The sequence below is a fragment of the Patagioenas fasciata genome, chromosome 17 (assembly GCF_037038585.1).
Source record: "Patagioenas fasciata isolate bPatFas1 chromosome 17, bPatFas1.hap1, whole genome shotgun sequence".
Lineage (NCBI taxonomy): Eukaryota > Metazoa > Chordata > Aves > Columbiformes > Columbidae > Patagioenas > Patagioenas fasciata.
The window spans coordinates 12,959,996-12,980,176 of record NC_092536.1 but is presented as its reverse complement, the minus strand read 5'-3'; the positions used below and the strand labels follow the sequence as shown (position 1 = coordinate 12,980,176).

At 59.8% G+C, this 20,181-nt stretch overlaps 1 protein-coding gene across 1 annotated transcript; it reads right to left on the bottom strand.

The window, feature by feature from the left end:
* Positions 1-14,925: 14,925 nt before the first annotated feature.
* Positions 14,926-19,823, bottom strand: SLC35E4 (solute carrier family 35 member E4). The gene is made up of 2 exons (XM_065851904.2): positions 18,685-19,823; positions 14,926-17,313 (listed from the first exon to the last, which is right to left on the bottom strand). The coding sequence occupies exons 1-2, from the start codon at positions 19,295-19,297 to the stop codon at positions 16,886-16,888; spliced, it is 1,041 nt and encodes a 346-aa protein (XP_065707976.1). The 5' UTR covers positions 19,298-19,823; the 3' UTR covers positions 14,926-16,885.
* Positions 19,824-20,181: the final 358 nt, after the last annotated feature.

Below are 20,181 nucleotides of genomic sequence, written 5' to 3'. Positions count from 1 at the left end.
ACACCTGGAATATTGTGTCCAGTTGTGGCCCCTCAGCTCCAGAAGGACAGGGAACTGCTGCAGAGAGTCCAGCGCAGCCACCAAGATGCTGAAGGGAGTGGAGCATCTCCCGTGTGAGGAAAGGCTGAGGGAGCTGGGGCTCTGGAGCTGGAGAAGAGGAGACTGAGGGGGGACTCATTCCTGGGGATCAATATGGAAAGGGGCAGTGTCAGGAGGATGGAGCCAGGCTCTTCTGGGTGACAACCAGTGACAGGACAAGGGGCAATGGGTGCAAATGGGAACACAGGAGGTTCCACTTAAATATGAGGGTGTCAGAGCCTGGCCCAGGCTGCCCAGGGAGGTTGTGGAGTCTCCTTCTGTGCAGACATTCAAACCCGCCTGGACACCTTCCTGTGGAACCTCAGCTGGGTGTTCCTGCTTCATGGGGGGATTGCACTGGATGAGCTTTCCAGGGCCCTTCCAACCCCTCACATTCTGGGATTTTGTGAAGGGGCAGCTCTAACTGCAAACTGGGGACAGGCTGTCCCCTCAGCCTCCAGCCAAAGCACAGAGCTGTCCAGGAACAACTTCTCATGCCCCTATTTGGCAGGTGGGATCTTTGATCGCGCTGGATCCAGATCCAGCAGGTCCATGATTTCTGGACAGTAGGGTGATGAGGAGACGTGGGATTTAAGCACAGCAGGGCCACAAGATTACAAAGGTGATGTGCCCTCCACCAATGTTTCCCCCAGTGCACACAGCATCGTCACAGCAGAGAAGCAGCCCCGGAGACTTTGAGACCTGCTGCTTTTCCTGACCAGGACATCGGGGTGAACGCTGACCCCCATGAAAAGCCGACGCTTGTCCTGCCTCCATGGCTTTGGGCAGGAACACAGCTCTGGCACAGGAGTTGTCCCAGCAGCTCACATTTTGCTTCTTGGGCCATTTCCTACCCACCCCATGCAGCCATGAATAACAATGCAGCACACACATAAACCAAGCTCAGTGAAGCTGCAGTGCTGGTCTCGGCAGAAGCACCAGGAGCGATTGCTTTTCAGCTGCACATTCATCTCAAGGGTTCACAGAGCTCGTTCCAGGTCAGTGCAGGCTCCTGTGATTCAGCGCTTGGTGAGCAGACACTGTTGATAATTACATTTGCAGTCCGAGCGCGGGGACATGGGCAGGCGAGGGAGCCGCCTGCCAAACCAAGTGCAGGCAGCGCTGTCCTGGGATGGGGCTGAACCAAACCCGCCCACCCGCTGTCACCTGCCTGTTGTGTCCCCGCTGTCACCTGCCTGTTGTGTCCCGGCCCCGGCGCACCGGTGAGCACCGCACAGAGTGCCGAACCGCGCTGTCAGCTCCTTCACCCCTCGGAGCCACTGGGGTGAGCGCGCTGGTTTTCCTCATGCAGTTAGAAACCTTTTTCATAGCTAGCACAGTTGTGGTTTGGATTTAGTTTGAGAACAAGGAGATAACAGCCCAGGACAGAGTTAATTTTTTCATCAGTAAATTGGCAGTGTCTTTGACTTGGAATAACGAGAATGTAACAACTACTGTTACCTTAGTTGTTGTCTGGGAGCCAAGGTCTCTGAGCTCTGCTCATGGGTGTGAGGCAGCTGGGAAGGGGACATGGATGGGACAGACCCTGACGGCTGTAAGAATATTCCATACTATTGGCATCATCCTTCATGTTTAAGAAGAGCTGGATTCTCCGACTGGGGAGATGGAGACCTGTTCCAGTTCTGCTCAGTTTCAGTGGAGTTCTGTGCAGGAGCTGTTTTAGTTCAGCCTTTTGCCCTCCTGCCATTTTGCAGTGACCTCTGGGCCTTTCTGTCTCTTTGGCTCTTCCCCCAGGATCAGGTTCAGGTTCAGGACCAGGCTGCTCTTCGCAGGACTGGCTGCTCGGTGCGGATGGAGTTTGTGAGGAATTGCATTGGGTATCTTTCATATTCTATTTTCCACTTTATATATAGTAGTATGTTAGTATTATTTTGTTATTTTATTAAGGTTTGTTTATCTCAATTCATGAGTTTCTCCCTTTCCTTTCAATTCTCTCCCCTATTTGGGGGCAGGGCGGGGAGTGAGTGAGTGGGTGGCTGTCATGGTTGTGATTGCCGGCTGCGGATAAACTGCAACAGTGAGAAAAGGGCCTGTAGATACATCCCTGCCCAGATCCCGGCTGCTTGTTTCTGCGTGCCAGAGCTGGGACCAGAGCTGCGGGGAGGGCAGACGTGGGTTTGTGCCAGTGCCGGTGCCCCAGGCTGCCTTGGTAAGTCAAGCACAGCTTGATGCACCTGCCCTACGGCCCTGGCTTAGCTGCTCCCAGGGAGGTGTGGGCAGCCCCTCTCTTCCAGGCATTGCCTGTTCCGAGCGACGAGCGTTGTGCTGACACAGGTTTGGCTGAAAACACAGACCTCGCCAGGCTGTGCCAAGGGCCCTCTCCCTCACACAATCACAGAATCACAGAATCCCAGAATGTGAGGGGTTGAAGGGACCTGGAAAGCTCATCCAGTGCAATCCCCCCATGGAGCAGGAACACCCAGCTGAGGTTCCACAGGAAGGTGTCCAGGCGGGTTTGAATGTCTGCAGAGAAGGAGACTCCACAACCTCCCTGGGCAGGCTGAACCAGGCTCTGCCACCCTCACCAGGAACAAGTTTCTTCTCAAATTTAAGCGGAACCTCCTGTGTTCCAGTTTGCACCCATTGCCCCTTGTCCTATCACTGGTTGTCACCCAGAAGAGCCTGGCTCCATCCTCCTGACACTGCCCCTTTCCATATTGATCCCCAGGAATGAGTCCCCCCTCAGTCTCCTCTTCTCCAGCTCCAGAGCCCCAGCTCCCTCAGCCTTTCCTCACACAGGAGATGCTCCACTCCCTTCAGCATCTTGGTTGCCCTCCAGAGCAGCCTGTGGACGAGGAGAAGGCAGGAAGAGTCCACGGGGCTCCCCACGGCGGGGGGCTGGGGCTGATCAAATCACCATCGCCTCCACATCTGCTCTGCCCGAACACAGAAACCAGTGAGTTCTTACCGTAAGGAGTTTGCTGAAGAGGCAAGTGTGGTGGGGTTATTGGAAGCTCTGAGCAAACTGACTTTTAAAAGGGGGAAGAGGGGGGAAGGCTGGAGGTGCTGAGCTGGCTGTGCCAAGCAAGGAGCCTGCAAGCCCCAGACTGGGAGCTGTATGGCAGAAGCGTGAGCTCGAGTTGCACCAGGAGAGCTTGAGGTTGGATCTGGGGAACAATTTCTTCCCCAAAGGGCTGTGGGGCATTGGAACAGGCTGCCCAGGGCAGTGCTGGAGTCACCATCCCTGGAGGGCTGGACAGACGGACATGAGGTTCTCAGGACATGGGGCAGTGCCAGGGGTGGGGGAGCGGTTGGATTCGATGATCTTGAGGGTCTTTTCCAACCAAAATGATGCTGTGACTCTGTGAAGAGGGAGCTGGCTCAGCCAGCAGCACCCTCTGCAGTCAACTGTGGGCAGCGACAGGACCAGCTTTTCCAGAGGAAAATCTCCCTGCGGATGTCGAAGCACTGAGGTTAGAGAGTGATTTTGATCAGCACCTGCCTGCTGAGTCTGCAGCACTTCTTAGCACCCCAGACAGATGTCAGCTGGTTCCTGCTCCGCCGAGCGGGAACACGAGTGGGTCTGGCCCAGCTGGGGCTCAATCAGCGCCTGCGCCCAGCCCTGCAGAGCCTGGTCTAGGAACCAGTGAACACCACAGCCCACCCGGGCAAACAGTTCCTCTCCAACAGCTCCGCTGAGGAGGCTCAGGAGGCAGGAGAAGGCAAACGGGTCAAGCATCACCCCACGCCCGGCGCTCTTCATACCGGGGACGTGCAAGGGCTGACTCCTGCGATGGGCACACTGGGATCAGGGACAGCACCCAGCACGGAGCAGAGACTGCTTGTGCTGCCAGGAACTGGTGGACTGGAGAAAGAACAACAGGTGACTGGTCTGAGACTGCACAGGGAGGACGGGGAGATGCGCAGAGGGGCTGAGCACTGGCCCTGCAGCCTCCGCACAGAGGAGCATCGTAAGGCAAAGCCCCCAGCCCCACTGCTGCTGCAGCAAGAGGGGAGGGACATCCCCCTCCTCACAGGGTGCCAGGCACCACTCAGGGACCCCACACCCAGGGTGGGTGCCGTTTGGGAGACAGATGGATGGATGGATGATGGATGGATGGATGGATGGATGATGGATGGATGATGGATGGATGATGGATGGATGCAGCTGTTACCGTAGCAACGGGGATGAACCGCTCCTGGGCTGGCTGCACAGCAGAGCCGGGATGAAACGAAGGGCATTGTAGAGGATGTTGATGGAGAAGCAACAAAGCCGAGAACTCTGAAATCACAAAACGGGGGGACAACGAACGAGCTTCTTGTAACACAAGACCTGGGGACGTGTGCTGAATTTACCCAGACAGTAGGTTTACAACAAACCGAAGGAGCTGCTTTTTCACATGGTGTTATTAAACACTGAGTCTCGCTGCCCTGGGATGCCATGGAGCCCAGAGCCGTGTGTGGGGTCCGAGGGCCGTGGGGGGCAGGTCTGTGCAACTCAGACTGCGGAGAGCCGGGAGCAGAGATGGGCTGCGGCGCCTGGGAGCACTTTTGGCTGTTTCTCACAGCATGTTCCCACAGGGAAAACCCCAGGGCTGATCAGCACAGGCCAGCTGGGTAACAACCTCCAGGCTCCTCTCTAAAAATGTACTTTCTGTCCTTGTTGGCGTTTCCTTTTCACCTCAACGCATCTCCTCTGGGGCTTCAGTGCTACTCAAGCCACACGATGTAGGCAGACACCAGTCTGTCATTGGCGCCGGTGTGACCAGAGGCATCTACTGTCCTGTCCAGCAGCGGTCGCGGGGAACAACAGATCCACACTTTCCTGGCAAAAGCTGCAGATGCAAGGCTGGTAGGCAGCTATCTCTGGTGGTCATTTCCTTCTCCAGCTGGACGTCGTCACTGGGGGCTGGTGCAGGACCCAGGTGGCAGCGTGGTGGAGGCAGCTGCCAAAAGCCGATCTTCTAGTCAGTGTTTCTAGAGCCCTTCGGGACCTGGATGGTGTGTGTGAAGCATCCTCTGGAGACAGATGGAGTGGACACCTTCGTTAGCTGCAAGCCCTCGTAAGGCAGGGCCATAGCAGTGTTATTGCCGGGGTGTCCCAGAGGTGGAAAGTGCTGCCCTAAAGTCAGGCTTGCCTTCCAGCCTGAGATATTTAGTTATCACCGTGTGTAATGCTGCCATGTGTCTGAGTCTGGCTGAACTATTTAAAAAGCTCTAGGGAACAAGATATTTTAAAATTCGCTGTTTCCAAGAGTCAGACATTAGGCAAAAGCTTGCTGTTCTCTTTAAAATAGTCTTACAGTAAACTATGAAGCAATGAGTTATCGTCAATGCCTGATGCCTCCAGATTCTTGAGCGCTGGACTGTGAATTGCCAGGGTGCTGTCCTGATGTCTGAGGTACACCTTTCGCATTAATTGGGAAAATTCTCTCTAGAAATCCCAACCGAGGGCGATAGCTTGAAGGTGCTGAGCATTTTTTAATCCAGGGGAGAAAAAACTGAGTGTGGATGTGACAGCAATCTCACAGCATCCACTTATTCCCGCAGGGACACTGGGAGACATAAAAGAGGATCCACTTCATTTCAAGCAAAACAGGTTTATGTTGTGGAAACCTCACCACTGAACAACCAGCCCACCTTGAGAAACTGTAGCATCTCCTTTACTACAAGTGTTTTAAAAACAAGTTAAATGAACATTTTGCAAAGATAGTCAAAATACACTTAATGCTACAGCAACACGGGGACTGGGGCGGATGACGGGAACGTCCCCCGCTCTGCGCTCCCGCGGTGAGCCGTGTCCTGTCCTACCGCAGCGCCCAGCGCCTGCTCCGGGTGTCTCTGCTTTGGGAAAAGCCAAGAATCAAGGCGGTAATTTCTCCCTGCCTACAGCCATCTCCCCATCTGCTGCTGACACCCGCTTCTTCAGCGCCTCGAGGCACCCTCCTTCAATACTCCAGCTCTTTTTCTTGATCCTAAGCTTCTTAAGTCTCCGATCCTTTTTCATTTTGCTACCTGAACCTCCAATAACATTTCTGCAAATCCCACTAGCCATGAAACATATTGTTTAAATCCTCTCTAAAGGCACGAGCCAGGAAAAACCTCTGCTCCTTTGACATCACTTTTCTGTTGGCTCAGAGGAGCCCGGTCCTTTGCAGAGCCAGTTCACTCCTGTGGCCGTCACGCCACTCCCCGAATTGTCCCCAGCCCATGGCCCTCTAACCGCAGCAGCCCCGTCCGTTTTAAAGCTGAGTGGCGGCAATACGAGGGTCAGCGGTGGTGCTGGTTTATTGCTGCGACAGGGCCGAGCGATGGTTTCATCGAGGACAAGCTGAAAACCCGCGCGGGTTGGCAGCGGCGGCCGGAGCGCGGGGCGGGAGGAGCTCGCCAGACGTGTCACTCGGTCCCGCTGCGTGTTCCCAGGGCATCGCTTCGCTCACAGACGGAGCGTGGGTGGAAGGGCCAGACAGCTTCCTGCTCCTGCGGCTGAGCACCTCCAGGGATTTCTCGAACCTGTCCCTTGCCTTCTTCCACCGCGCCACCTTTCTCTCCTGTTCCTTCAGAAACTGCTGCCTCACGTTTTCGTGAAAGTGTTCGGTCTTCTTTTTGGCCTCTTCAAAGTATTTTACCTTTACAAAAACAAACGTTAAACCTCAGAGCCAGTACCCTAACCATGAAATAAGGAAACCCAAAGCGATATTTGGCTTTGGGAAGATACATCCTGCCACATCTACACTGTGCTCAAGGTGACCTCCAAGCAAAGAAGCTTCAAAATTCATAAGCGTCACTCTAAACATTGGTCTGACAAAAATGACTCAAATCATCCTGCCTCCTTATCTATAATTCATTTTACACTGCTGTAAGAAGCAAGTCTGAAGGACAACAGTCACACTGTGTTGCACTTTTGCATCTCAGACCCAGTCCAACACATGGATAACAAAAAGTTCTGTTATAAAACCAACCAATGACAATGTGGTCATCTGGTTTGAATGGGACCTTAACAGAACATTACTGGGCAAGCTGACGAGCTTTGTGCCACCTGTGCACCACAGGTGTAGCAGGGACTTCAATAGAATCATAGAATCATTTCAGTTGGAAGAGACTCTCAGGATCATTGAGTCCAACCATAACCACCCCTGGCACTGACCCATGTAACTGAGAACCTCGTCTATGAGCCTTTCCAACCCTCCAGGGATGGTGACTCCAGCACTGCCCTGGGCAGCCTGTTCCAATGCCCCACAGCCCTTTGGGGAAGAAATTGTTCCTAAATCCAACCTCAACCTCCCCTGGCGCAACTTGAGGCCATTTCCTTGTGTCCTGTCGCTTGCAGGTGTGTGGTTTCTCCAGCCGTGAGGGGTTTGCAGCCCCTGTGTCTCCTGGTTGTGAACAGAAACCCGTCTGTGCGTGGGACGGACGCGGGGCACATCGGGGCTGCGGGACCAAACCCGGCAGCATGGCACTGCCTGGAGCTCGGTGTGGACTGGAGCCAACGCTGCCCTGAGCTCTTGAAACTCGCACGTCACAAATGTCCGCAGGCCAGGAGGATCTCCTCGCACACACCTGCCCCGAGGCACCACCAAGGTGAGGGACTGGGGAACAGCAAACCCAGAAAGGCCACCTCAGCTGTGCCTCACGGGGCTGTCATCCCCATGGCAGCAGAAAGAAACCTGTGGTCAGGACCTGTCAGCATCACCAGTTCGTGTCTCAGGGGTTCCTGCCAGGAACACTCTAGGCAAGAGGACAGACTCTGCAACCCCGTGTGACAAAACTTTGATTTAACCTGAAAAACTGCTGAAATCAAGATGCCTGGTTTTTCTGACCGAAGGAAGGTGAGGGGAGGGGATTCAGGTGGTGCTGGCTGGGCGCTAAGGGCAGCAAGCCCGGCTGCGCAAGAGAGGAGAGCTGAAGGGAGCTACCCAGTGCCTGAGGGTCCAGGTGTGTCTCACGCCACCCTAAATCCTCATCCTGAGTTTATAGGCTCAACCTGGCATCCCGCACATTCCCGCAGGAGAGACTATCTCACCTGCTGTTGCTAATGGACCCGCTACTGCTGGACTCAAAGCGAGAGGCACAAAAAGGGGGATCGGAATGGTAAATGTTTCAAAACCGTTGCCTAGTCCCCTTTGCTGGGAGGTCACACATCAGCACTTCTCCCATTTCTAATCATTTACCCTTGGTCTCCTTCGATATCGCAGGAATGACATCTGAGTCCCAGTTAAGCCCATGACTGAAAACGCCTGTAGCTTGTTGTTCCAAATGTAGTTGACTTGCAGATAGGATATGGCAAGTGTGTCCTGAGGTCAGGATGGAGGTGCAACCATTCTCATCGAAGGCAGCCCAAGAGCCGATAGCTGCCTGCCAACGTGGCACCCACACCCCGATCCAGCAGGCTGGAGACCTATGGGCTGCAGACTTCGGCAATGGTTTAAGGACTCTGGAGAACTGAGACCCAAGTGTTTGCACAAGATGTCCCTCCAGCCTCGTGTCACCTGCGGGTCTCACTACCAACCGCTTCAGGGGAGGAGGATCTCCCTCTGCTTTTCCAAGGCTGGTCCACTGACAGCCAAACACAGAACAAACCCTCCCCTTGTGCTGGAGGGGGCTGTGAACCCATCCTGGGTTCCCCCCATCCTGGGGGCCCTGGAGGGGCAAGGGGGAGTGGAGGCCATCACCTTCTTCTCCATGAGCAGCAGGGCATGGCAGCCGACACGGCCGGAGGAGCTGCCGGGCAAATGGCTGTCAGTGTCGAGGTCCGAGTCCACAGGGCTGCTCCGGGTGACAGGGGCTTTGTGTCACACAAAATGGGGTGCAGGGGGTGCCGAGCCCACCCCTCTGACCTCTTTCCCCAACCCCCAGCCCATGTATGAGGTGCCCCATCTCCAGCTGCTCTGAAGGTCCCCCAGCTCAGTGTGAGGGTCCCAAAGCCCCAGATGGTGTGAGGGTCCCCCAGCTCAGTGTGAGGGTCCCCCAGCTCAGTGTGAGTGTCCCCCAGCCCCAGCCCAGTGTGCAGGTCTCCAGCCCCAGCCCAGTGTGAGTGTCCCCCAGCCCCAGGACAGTGTGAGGGTCCCAAAGCCCCAGATGGTGTGAGGGTCCCCAGCCCAGTGTGAGGGTCCCCAGCCCCAGGACAGTGTGAGGGTCCCGAAGCCCCAGATGGTGTGAGGGTCCCCCAGCCCAGTGTGAGGGTCCCCAGCCCCAGGACAGTGTGAGGGTCCCGAAGCCCCAGATGGTGTGAGGGTCCCCCAGCCCAGTGTGAGGGTCCCCAGGGCAGTGTGAGGGTCCCCAGCCGCGCACCGGGGCCCGCCGAGCTGCCGGCTCTGTGGCGGTGGGAAGAAGGTGAGGCGAGGCCTCCCGCCGCCCCGCTCCTCCATGGCCCCGGTCCCGCCGCTGTGCGCATGGCAGCGGTTGCCGTGGGGCCCGGCCTGGCTGCACCACCATTCCCCGACTCCCTGGGGCTACCGGGCAGCGGGGCCCAGCAGGGAACAGGGCTGGGTGTGTTTCTACATGTATTTCTAGTCACAACTGGGGTGCCCCAATGGTGGTGGCTCCAGGAGCCGTCCCCACCCTGCCCCGACACCCCCGGCCAGGCAGCCTGTCATGGATCACCCCAACCTCTACCTCGGGGACAAGGTGGCCACCAACAGCCACCTCCTGTTCTTCACCCACCGCATCAGCACCATCATAGACTCACAGACTCATAGAACACTTTTGGGTTGGAGGGACCTTCCCAGCCCCCCCAGTGCCCCCCCTGCCATGAGCAGGGACATCTTCACCAGCTCAGGTTGCTCAGAGCCCCGTCCAGCCTGGCCTGGGATGTCTCCAGGGATGGTTCATCCACCACCTCTCTGCCCAACCTGGGCCAGTGTTTCTCATAATAAAAAATTTCTTCCTCATATCTGGTCTGAATCTCCCTCCTTTAGTTTAAACCATCACCCCTTGTCCTATCGCAACAGCCCCTGCTGAAAAGTCTGTCCCCATCTTTCTTATCAGCCCCTTTTAAGTTCAGAAAGGCTGCACTAAGGTCTCCCCACAGCTTCTCTCCTCCAGCTGAACACCCCAGCTCCCTCAGCCTGTCCTCCCAGCAGAGCTGTTCCAGCCTCGGGTCATTCCTGTGCCCTGGAGGTGGTGAAGCCCTCTGTCCTGACATCAGGTGCCTGTGTGTCCCCATGAGGGACACCCCCACCACCTGCACCTCCAGCTGCTCCGACTCCATCTCAGCTGAGATCTGGAGCATGGGGACAGGCTGGATGCTGCTGCATGGCACTGCTGGGGTGAGCGGGTCCCCACCGTCTGCCTGGCCCATCTCCTGAAACACACTCCATGTCCCCAACACACACCCACCCCTGCGTCGGGTCCTGCCACCCATCGTTCGACCCAACAAGAGCTTCTGGCAGCAGCACATCCCCTACCAGCACAGAGCCCTCAGTGCCAACAGGCTCCGAATGATCGGCTCACCGGCAATACCGGTGTTTATAAAATGTGGTAAGGGTAATGCTGCTGCTCTGAGTGCAAACGAGCCCCTGGGGCCTCTTGGCAAGAACCCACGGGAAAGCCAGCGCAGCTCTTCCAGATCCACACCCGAGCACTGAAAACAATCTCCTCGTCTAAAGGGGTCTGCAGCTGAGAGTACGGGGATTGACAACACAGACAGCCGGCAGTGGAGTTTACTATAAATAAAATGAGCACAGTTTGAGCTGTGCAGTTAGTTTTCACACATCATTTGTATCAGGGTCCTGACAGTAACATTGAAACCATCACGTGTTTGGAGAGCGTTGTTTTATTCCAGCACAAACTGTGCTTGTACAGGACACAAACTAGCTGTGAGTCAGGGTGTTTGGAGTGTCACCAATGGCTGTTTTTCCTGGCTGGAATATGACTTAGGGCTTTGAGCCGGCAACCCTAAGTCCAGTCATCTGCATTCCAGAGAGGGCAGGAACAGCACAGACTCCAGCATCCCCACCCGGGACAGGCGCAAGGGTGTCCCGCGTTCCGCTATCTGACCCTTTCTCTTCCCCCACCTGATTGCCCCAACCATTTTTCCGAAGGTGCCTTGGCCTCCCTATGGAGATCGGTGGTTATTTGGGTGAGCTGTGAGCTGCTCAGGAAGAGCTGGGAAGCCAAGGTGGAGCAGGAGGAGGGGGCCTGCTGTCAGTGTGGATCATGGCACGAGGTCATCGCATTGTTATAAACTAGGAGTCTGATCTGGGCACGCTTTGGCACCACTCAACAGCAAACCGTGTGTTAATTCTGGTTTATCACAGCATGAATCTTTCAGCTCCAGCAAGTCTGGAGTGGCAATAACAGAGAGATTTCAGGTGGGAGCAGGAGGCTTCGGGCTGATGTGTGTGTGAGAGGAGCCACGGCCCCCGGGTCAGCGTGAAGAGTCCCACGGCCCCGGTCAGTGTGAGGGGCTGTGACGATGTGGGAGTCAGGCTCTGCTCCCCAGGAACAAGTGCCAGGAGCAGAGCAAACGGCCTCACATTGCGCCAGGGGAGGTTGAGTTTGGATGTGGGGAACAATTTCTTCCCCAAAGGGCTGTGGGGCATTGGAACAGGCTGCCCAGGGCAGTGCTGGACTCACCATCCCTGGAGGGTTGGACAGACGGACATGAGGTTCTCAGGACATGGGGCAGTGCCAGGGGTGGGTTACGGTTGGACTCGATGATCCTGAGGGGCTTTTCCAACCAAAATGCCTCTGTGACTCTGTGATTGTGTATGACACTGGTGGCACTTTGGGAGTGCTCCTCCACACCCACAGTGACCAACCTTTGACACCTGGCAGGTGTCAAAGCAGCTCAAGTGACAGCTGTGGTGAGTAACAAAACTTTATGATGTAAAGTGAAGATATTTTATAAAAACAAAGAGCAGTGAGCCCATGCCCTAGTGAGAGAGCAATAAAGTCACCAGCACAGCCAGCCTGCCCCAACATGGTTAAGAGCAAACTCTGGAGGGGTTTTTAGGTTCTGAAGCAGAGAACATGAGCCTGGCAGGGACATCCTGTCCAACTCCTGGCCTCCAACCAGCCTTTGGCAGATTCAAGCATCCTTAGATGCTTTCTGCTGTGGGACATTGCACTCTTCATGTCATCTATGCTTGGGTCAGGCACTGCCCCATGTCCTGAGAACCTCATGTCCGTCTGTCCAGCCCTGCAGGGATGGTGACTCCAGCACTGCCCTGGGCAGCCTCTTGCACTGCCTGGCTATGGCTACCCTAAGAAAGGTTTTGCCACAATTTCAGCTCCAGAGCAGGCTGGTCCCTGACACCATTTGAAAACTGATGTGGCAGCTGCAAGACCCCAACCTGGCGTATGAAAGAAGGACCATTTACCCACTTAGGCTCCCAGCTTAGCAAGTGTCTGTCCTCACTGCCTCCCCGCTGCAGATCCGCGTTCCTCTGTGCCAATGCAGTAAAACCTCCCATCATCCCCAAGGGCAGTAATTAATCCCCTGTCCTGAAACACAGAAAATTTCCACCCTGTGTGCCCAGGCACCCAGTAAAGCCACCCTGGGTCTCCTCTCCCCTGCACAGAGACACGCTGCTCCTCCTCAAGGGCAGTGGCTCACAGCTCGCTCCCTGGTGTGCTCCATCACCACCTCAGAGGGTAATTTCAGCAGTGGTCTAACAGCAGATCATAGAATCACAGATGGTTTGGGTTGAAGGGCCCTTCCCAGCTCCCCCAGTGCCCCCCCTGCCATGAGCAGGGACATCTTCACCAGCTCAGGTTGCTCAGAGCCCCGTCCAGCCTGGCCTGGGATGTCTCCAGGGATGGTTCATCCACCACCTCTCTGCCCAACCTGGGCCAGGCTCTCACCACCCTCAGGGACAAATCCAGAAGAATCAGCCTTTCACACTTCACCTGGAGCTCCTTGTCAGCCAGCTGCTCCAGCATGGTGGGACTGAGCATGTGGAGGTGTCCCCTCAGCAGCTTCAGAGCTGTCACCCCTCACATCTCTGGTCCCCCCCATGTGGTTCAGGACAGGGAGCACAGAAACCCGAGGGCAGTGCCCGTGTGGGAAGGCCAGGCTGGGTGCCAGGTGCCTGCTGTATAGTAAACCCTGGGCAGCGGCATCTCAGGGGTTAATGAGCCCTGGAATGGGGGTGTGAGGGTTACAAGACCTTCCCAGTCCACGTTATTTAAAGAGTTGAGAACCAGAGGATGCTTGGCGAGATGCATGGGTGAGGAAAGGCCCCCACGTTTGGGGGCACAAGAGCCACGGGGGCTTCAGCAGCAGAGTCGTGGCACTTAGACCAGGATGATAGTCCACCTTGGTACCCTCACCATGGCAAAATGGGGCCCGGGGAGCCGGGGTTGGTGAGGGGAACTGGGAAGTCACTGACTGCCGGGGAGGCTGAGGCCTGGGGACACCTGTGCTGTCCTCGTCCTCCGCTGTTCCCGCTGCGCTCGTCCTGCCCCGTGCTGCAGGGTCTGCTGCCCAGAAAGGTGTCAGAGGTGCCCCAGTCTGCTCCCCCACCCGCAGAGCAGCGGGGCTGGGCTGCCTCTCCCTCGCCCGGCTCAGCCGGAGCGGTGCCAGACCCGGCACATGGGCCACTGCCTGTGGGAAACCCAATCCTTCCTGGAGCTGGGGCGGAGGGAAGGCCGGGTGAGGGACGGCTGGCCGAACGGATGCCACCAGGCTGAGATCACGGCCTGAAATACCCGAGAGGGCCACCACGCCAGGCCAGCCTGCCCGCTGCTGCCAGGATCTTCATGGGAACCCCAGAGCCCCCGGCCCAGCACAAACCGTGGGCACAGGACCCCCGTGCCAGCCCGGCACCAGCCCCCCCTGCACAGGGACAGCGGGCAGTGGCAGGTGACAGTCCCTGAGCAGGGCACGGGGCCAGCACCAGGACACACAGAACCCGCGGGGCAGACAGGGCAAAGCCGCAGGTGCAGGATCCAGGCAGACCCCAGTGCCAATAAATACGTCGGGGGCCAGAACAACTGCGCGTTGCCCAGGGAAGGGCCCATCGACCCGGCAATGCAGCACGAGGGTTGGTTTGCTGGTCCCCCTTCTCCTGTCCCCTTGCAGGGGACAGTGCAGGTGGGAGGTCCTGGTGATGCCCGGGAGGGGAGTTCCCCCCAGCCCTACCCCTGGGGTTGCCCCAGGACTCACCTTTTGAACCGTTAAACCAAAATAACTTTCAGCCCTCCCCGTCATGGAAAAGCCTCTGAAATGTGAGCCCAGAGAGCAAGCAGGCTGGCGGCTGCCACACTCGTGCCCAGAGCAGGGGACACCTGCTGGTAACTCAGGGCCCTTTGTCCTTCGCAGGACAGGCTCCGCTCCAGCTGTGGCCCTGGGGCACCCGGCAAAGGTGGCACCGGCGGCAGGCACGCAGTACCCGGCACACCGCGGCAGCCCGGCAAGCTGCCCGTCCTTTGCCGTGTGCCAGGGCAGGAGCCGTTCCCAGGACACTTTGAGAAGCAGCCCCAACCTCACCATCCTGACGAGTGGAAGAAAATCGCTGTTTGGGACAGAGGGCGGGAGCCAGCAGGAGTTCCACGGGCTGCGGGTTGTGGGTGTGGGGAGACGTGAGTCACGGGCTGGACAGGGACCGGATGGTGACACAGGGCACAGGATGCTGCCCCAGGGCGGGGCTGGCCCTACTCCGGACAGTGCGGCTGGTGGCTCCTCTCCCTGTCACCGCGTCCCTCCCGTGTCCTGCGCGAGGGTCCCAGCGCCAGGCCTGCGGCTGCCAAACCGCAGCTGTCCCAGAACAGAGCACAGAGACACCACTGCGGTGGGCACAGCAGCGCTGGCTTCCCCCGGCGAGCTGGGCTTCCCGAGGCATTGCTGTGCCTCAGTTTCCCATCCCGACAGCGGGCGGTGCCTCCCTTCCTGCCATGATGCTGGCGAGCGCTTTGGATGGGAGATCACCCAGGAGCCCAGGGTGGAGTACGACAAAAATAGAGCTTTATTTCAGGACAAGTGCAATCAGAGCTGGGTCCATCGGCCCCGGCGCAGAGACGGTGAGCGCAGCAGCAGCCACCACAGCACCGCGTGCGGTGGTGTCGGTGCGCCCGCCGGGCTGGGCACACACGTGTGTGCTGGTGTTGGTGCCAGGGCGCACACCTGCTGGGACGTCCCTTTGCCACGCAGCCCAGCGCTGTCCCAGAGCGATGGCGGGTGGGTCTGAGCCGTCCCCGTCCCCTTCGCTGGGCTGTGTGAGGCAGCCCTGCCTGCTCCTGCCTGCTCAACCACAGCCAGGTGGGAGATGCGGCCGGAGCTGGAGCCGTGGTGGCCGACAGGACATGGTGGGGACACCAACAGCGCCGGCAGTGCCATTGGCAGTTCCATGGGATCAGGATGACACGGTGGGGTTGGGGACAGGAAAGGGGACACTCACCCACCCCATCCCTGGGCATCTTGTTTGGCCACGAGAACCGTGTGTGCGCACAGCCCCGGGTTCACTCCAGCCAGCAGAGCTCAGTAGTGACACACACGCGTGTACACACACGTGTGCACACACAGACACACACATACGTGTACACACACACGGGTACACAAACATGCACGCACACGCACACACACACACACACGTACTGTTCTGTGTTTCCCCAGGCAGGACAGCACTCAGGTGCACAGATCTGTGCATCCACAGCCACGGCCCTGTGCCTGCCCAGCCTGTGTGTGCACACAGTGCATGCACACACGGGTCCCTGCTCACCCGCACAGAGCCTGTGTGCACAGCTGCCCCGTCACCTGCACACACACACCCCCTGCACACAGAGCCAGGCACACTCAGAGGTGCATTTGCACACGTGGAATCTGTGCAGACAACCACACACGAGGGCACAGAGGCTCTGCACTGACACGCTTGTGCACGTAGTACCTGTGCACAGCAGCACACCTGCCCACATGTGAGATCTGCTTGCACAGAGCCTGCACGCACCAACACACACGTGCCCCATGCAGAGCTGTGGGCAGGGACCCACGCACACACAGAGCCTGTGCACATCAACACGTGTGCACACGTGCTCTGCACACACAGCCACACACAACCTGTGCACACCAGCACATGCACGCCTACGTGCACAAAGAGCCGTGCACATAGACATGCTCACACGTACAGAGTCCGCACCAATGCACACATGCTCACATGTGTGAGACCTGCTTGCACACACAGAGCCTTCACGCACCAACACACTCGTGCCCCATGCACGCATAGCCACACGCAGAGACCCCCACACACTTGCAGGGCCTGTGCACACCCAGACATGCCCGCACACACCCAGAGCCGTGCACACAGACCCATTGCACCACACAGCCTGTGCGCATCAACACACACACGTGCACAGGGCTGTACACACCAGCACGTGCACACAGAGCCATGCACACCAGCACACACACACACAGGGCCACACACATCAGTAGACACACGCACAGCAACACACGTGTGCACAGAGCTGTGCACACAACACATGGGTGCACAAAGAGGCTGTGCACACCAACATGTCCACGTGCACAGTGCCATCTGCACCAGCAGACGTGTGCACACAGAGCTGTGCAAACCAGCACGTGTACACACAGGTTCCCTGCACAGCGGCAAACACATGGGCACACAGCCCTGCACACACCGGCACAGATCTGTGCACAGCAGCACGTGTGCACACCAGCACACGTATGCACACAAAGCCGTGCACACCAGCACACCCATGTGTGCAATACCATGCACATATGCGCACACAGAGCCACGCACGCCTGCACACCCGTGTGCGTAGTACCATGCACACCGGCACACATGTGCACACCAGCCCTCCCGTGCACCGCAGAGCTGCGCACACCCGCACGCCCTGCCCGGTGCACACAGCAGAGCTCTGCTCACCCCCGTGCCCGGCCCCCCGCAGGTCCCTATTCTGGCCGGGGGTGCCCCCGTCCTGGCCGTGCCGCCCAGCGCGCGGCGATGAGGTGCGGCTGGTGGTACATGAACATCCCGGCCAGCGTCAGGGCGATGCCCAGGTAGCCCAGCCCGCTCAGGTGGGTGCCGAAGAGCAGGCGGGACAGCAGCAGGTTGCCCACCACGGTGACGTTGCCCAGGACGTGGACAGTGAGGGCGGAGGTGAGGGAGAGGACGCAGAAGGTGGCCAGGTTGTAGAGCACGGAGGCCAGGCAGCTGAGCAGGACGCAGGCCCAGAGGGTCCCGTCATAGCGCAGGACGCCCTCCCAGGAGGGGCCCAGCTCCAGCGCCACGGCCGCCCCGAAGAGCAGGCAGAAGCTGGGCAGGGACGTCAGGCAGAGCAGGCGGCGCGCGTCCAACCGGTCCTCCTGCAGCAGCAGACCTGCGGGGACAGGGACGGTCAGCAGGACACCCACAGTGTCCCGGCAGGGACAGCCACTGACACAGCACCCGCTCCGTGCCCAAGTGGTTAACAAAACTGAAATGTCACCAAGAAGGGGGTCAATGGTGAGGGGCAGCCCCTTCCATGGGGCTGGGGGTGCCCTGCTTCGTGGGGACACCCCAGTTCAGGGACACCCTAGTTTGGGTGTCCAGGGCACCACAGGGCAGGGTTGGACGGGGCGGTTTCCCCACCCCATTTTGGAGCACTCATGCCTTCCACCCCTCCCTTCATCCTCTTTTTTGTGGCTGATTTTGCAGCCGGCAGCAAAACTTCAGGGCATGTGGCCTGTCCCCTCTGTGTCCCCGTGTCCCCTCCAAGTCATCCGGGGACAGCAGGCAGAGCTGGGCTGGCTGCCACGCACCGGCGTGCATGTGCCATGGCCCAGGCGGATGGAGCAGCCCCCTGGGACCACCCTCCATGTCCCACGGGTGACAAGGGGACCAGGGTGGGTGCTGGGTGGTGATGTGCCTCGGGGGGCCACAGTCCCCTGGTACAGCCAATATTCCCTCCCCAGCTGAAAAACAACCCACTGGCTCCTCTCTGCCGCCTGCCAAGGACATCGTGGCCCAGGCTGCTGGAGTCGCCAGGCATGGGGACAATGGCACTCGGCACGGGGACTTGGAGGGGACCCAGACACCTACAGCACTGAGGGAGGGAGCCCATGGGGTGAGGACGGGGCAGCCTGGGTGTCCCTGTGCCAGGCTCAGGCACTGTCACCCCCCTATGACATGGAACAGCATCACTGGGAGCCAGCGGTGCCCATGGGCCACCAAAGGGATACCAAGGCATTTGGCCATCACTAATAAAAAGGGGTCACCTCAGGGCGAGGACCATGGCACAGACCCAAGGGGGGGCATCTGGGTGGGTGAGGGTGATCCTGGGGTGGCATCGGGGACAGGGTGGGGAGGGTTGGCACTGGGATCACACTAGTGACAGGGTGGGCAGAGGGTGTTGCTGAGGCTGAGGTGACACTTGGGGTGACACGAGAGCCAAGGTGGGCAGAAAGTGATACCAGGGCCAGGGTGGCAATGGGGTAGCTTTAGAATTGGGGTGGCACTGGAGCTAAAGAGGCATTGAGGTGACACCAGGGCCAAGGGGGCAGCAGGTGGCTCTGGGACTGGGATGGGACAGGGGGTGGCACTGGGGCGCAGGGTGCCATGAGGGCTGGGGCGGCAATGAAGCTGCACTGGTGCCAGGATGGGCAGCGGGTGGCACCAGCACCAGGGTGGCACCGGGGTGGCACCAGCAGCCCCGTGCATGCCAGGGGAGGGGGGGCGGCGTGCAGGACAGGGACATGCAGGTGGCACTTACTCTGCTGCAGGGACTTGAGGGAGCGGAGGACGGTGGCGGCCAGGAGGAAGGCACAGCCGGGCTGGTGGAAGCGCAGCCCGCCGGCGATGCTGCAGGCGGCCCCGGCGCACACGGGCCCCATGGCCACGTACTGCAGCGGGTGGTGCCGCCGGCCGCCCAGCAGCCCCGACAGCAGCAGCGTGACCAGCGGCGTGGTGGTGGCCACCGCCTGCGCCACGTCCAGCTGCACGTAGCTCAGGCCCAGGTTGCCCAGGCCCACGCTGGTGCAGAAGGTGAGGCTCAGCAGGTAGATCCTGGCGCGGGGCCGGGGGGCCGGTGGGGCCGGTCCCCGCGCCCACCCCAGCGGGTACCCCACGGCCACCCCCGACAGCATGTGCAGCGCCGACAGCAGCAGCGGGTAGCGGAAGCCGTGGGTGGCGAAGATCCATTTGTTGAGGCCGGCCATGGTGCTGCCGGTGCCCAGCCAGGCCAGGACCGTGAGGGTCAGGGGCAGCGACGGCCCCGGGGGCGGCTGAGCCCCGTCCGCCTGCCCCGGGTCGGGTTTCCAGGGCCGGAGGGTCCCCCCGCCGGCCGCCATCGCCGCTTCATGGCCCCGCCGGGCCCGCGGGCACATGGGCACCGGCTCCGCTCCCCCCCGCCGCCCCCCGCCGCTCTGACCCGTCCTCCCGCACCGGCCGGCAGCCCCGGGACCCGGCGGTGGTGCCGGCGGTGGCGGCAGCGGGTCCGCAGCTCCTGCCGGCGTCACCCGCTGCGGGGCGGGGTCGGGGGCTCAGCCCCGGTGCCAAGTGCGAGGGAGGCGGCGGCGGCGGCGACCGGAAAGTTTGGCGATGGCGGGAGCGGAGGGGGGCGGGGGAGGCTCCTCCCCGCGGGGCCGCCGCGTCACGGCCCCGTCGCGGGGTCCGGGGGTGCGGGGGGTCTGGAGGGGTCCGGGACAGCACGGCCGGGGACGCCCCCGCCGCAGCGGGCGCTGCTGGAAGCCGTGCCCGTGGATCCCGCCGCAGCGGCTCCGCCGGCAGCCGGAGCGGCCTCCATGGCGACAGCGGGGCTGCGTCAGAGCCCCGGCTGAGTCACGGCGGGCACAGCGTCCGCCATCGCTCCCACCGCACCGGGACCATCGCCCGCCCCGTGCCAGCGCCGGCCCCGCCTCCCGCCCCTGCCCCGGGCGTTCCCCGGAGGTGGCGTGAATCCCAGGGCGAGGACGCGCAGGTTGGGGACACACCCGGGGGTCCCCTCGTGCCGCGCGTGGCACTGGGACCACCACGGTCCCCGAGCGCTCGGGGAGGGGGGGCTCGGTGGGGAGGGGCGGGGTACCCCGGAGGGTTTGAGGAGGGGGTGGCTCCGGCCGGCAGCTGCCAGGGGCGAGCTCGGCCTCCCCAAAACCGGCTGCTTTGTGCACCCCAAAAGCGGCTGCTCCCCGAGTGAAGCGGGGACCGGAGGAGCTGCCGGTCTGGGTGCTCCCGCCCCACCGTGTCCCAGCCGCTCCTCCCCGCGCAGGTT

What these genes read in the sequence shown, in the direction of transcription:
- SLC35E4 (XM_065851904.2), bottom strand. Translation starts at nt 19,297, where the DNA reads ATGTGCCCGCGGGCCCGGCGGGGCCATGAAGCGGCGATGGCGGCCGGC. An exon ending in CCTCAAGTCCCTGCAGCAGA is followed by an intron (nt 17,314 to 18,684) that starts GTAAGTGCCACC and finishes CTGTCCCCGCAG; the next exon opens with GTCTGCTGCTGCAGGAGGAC.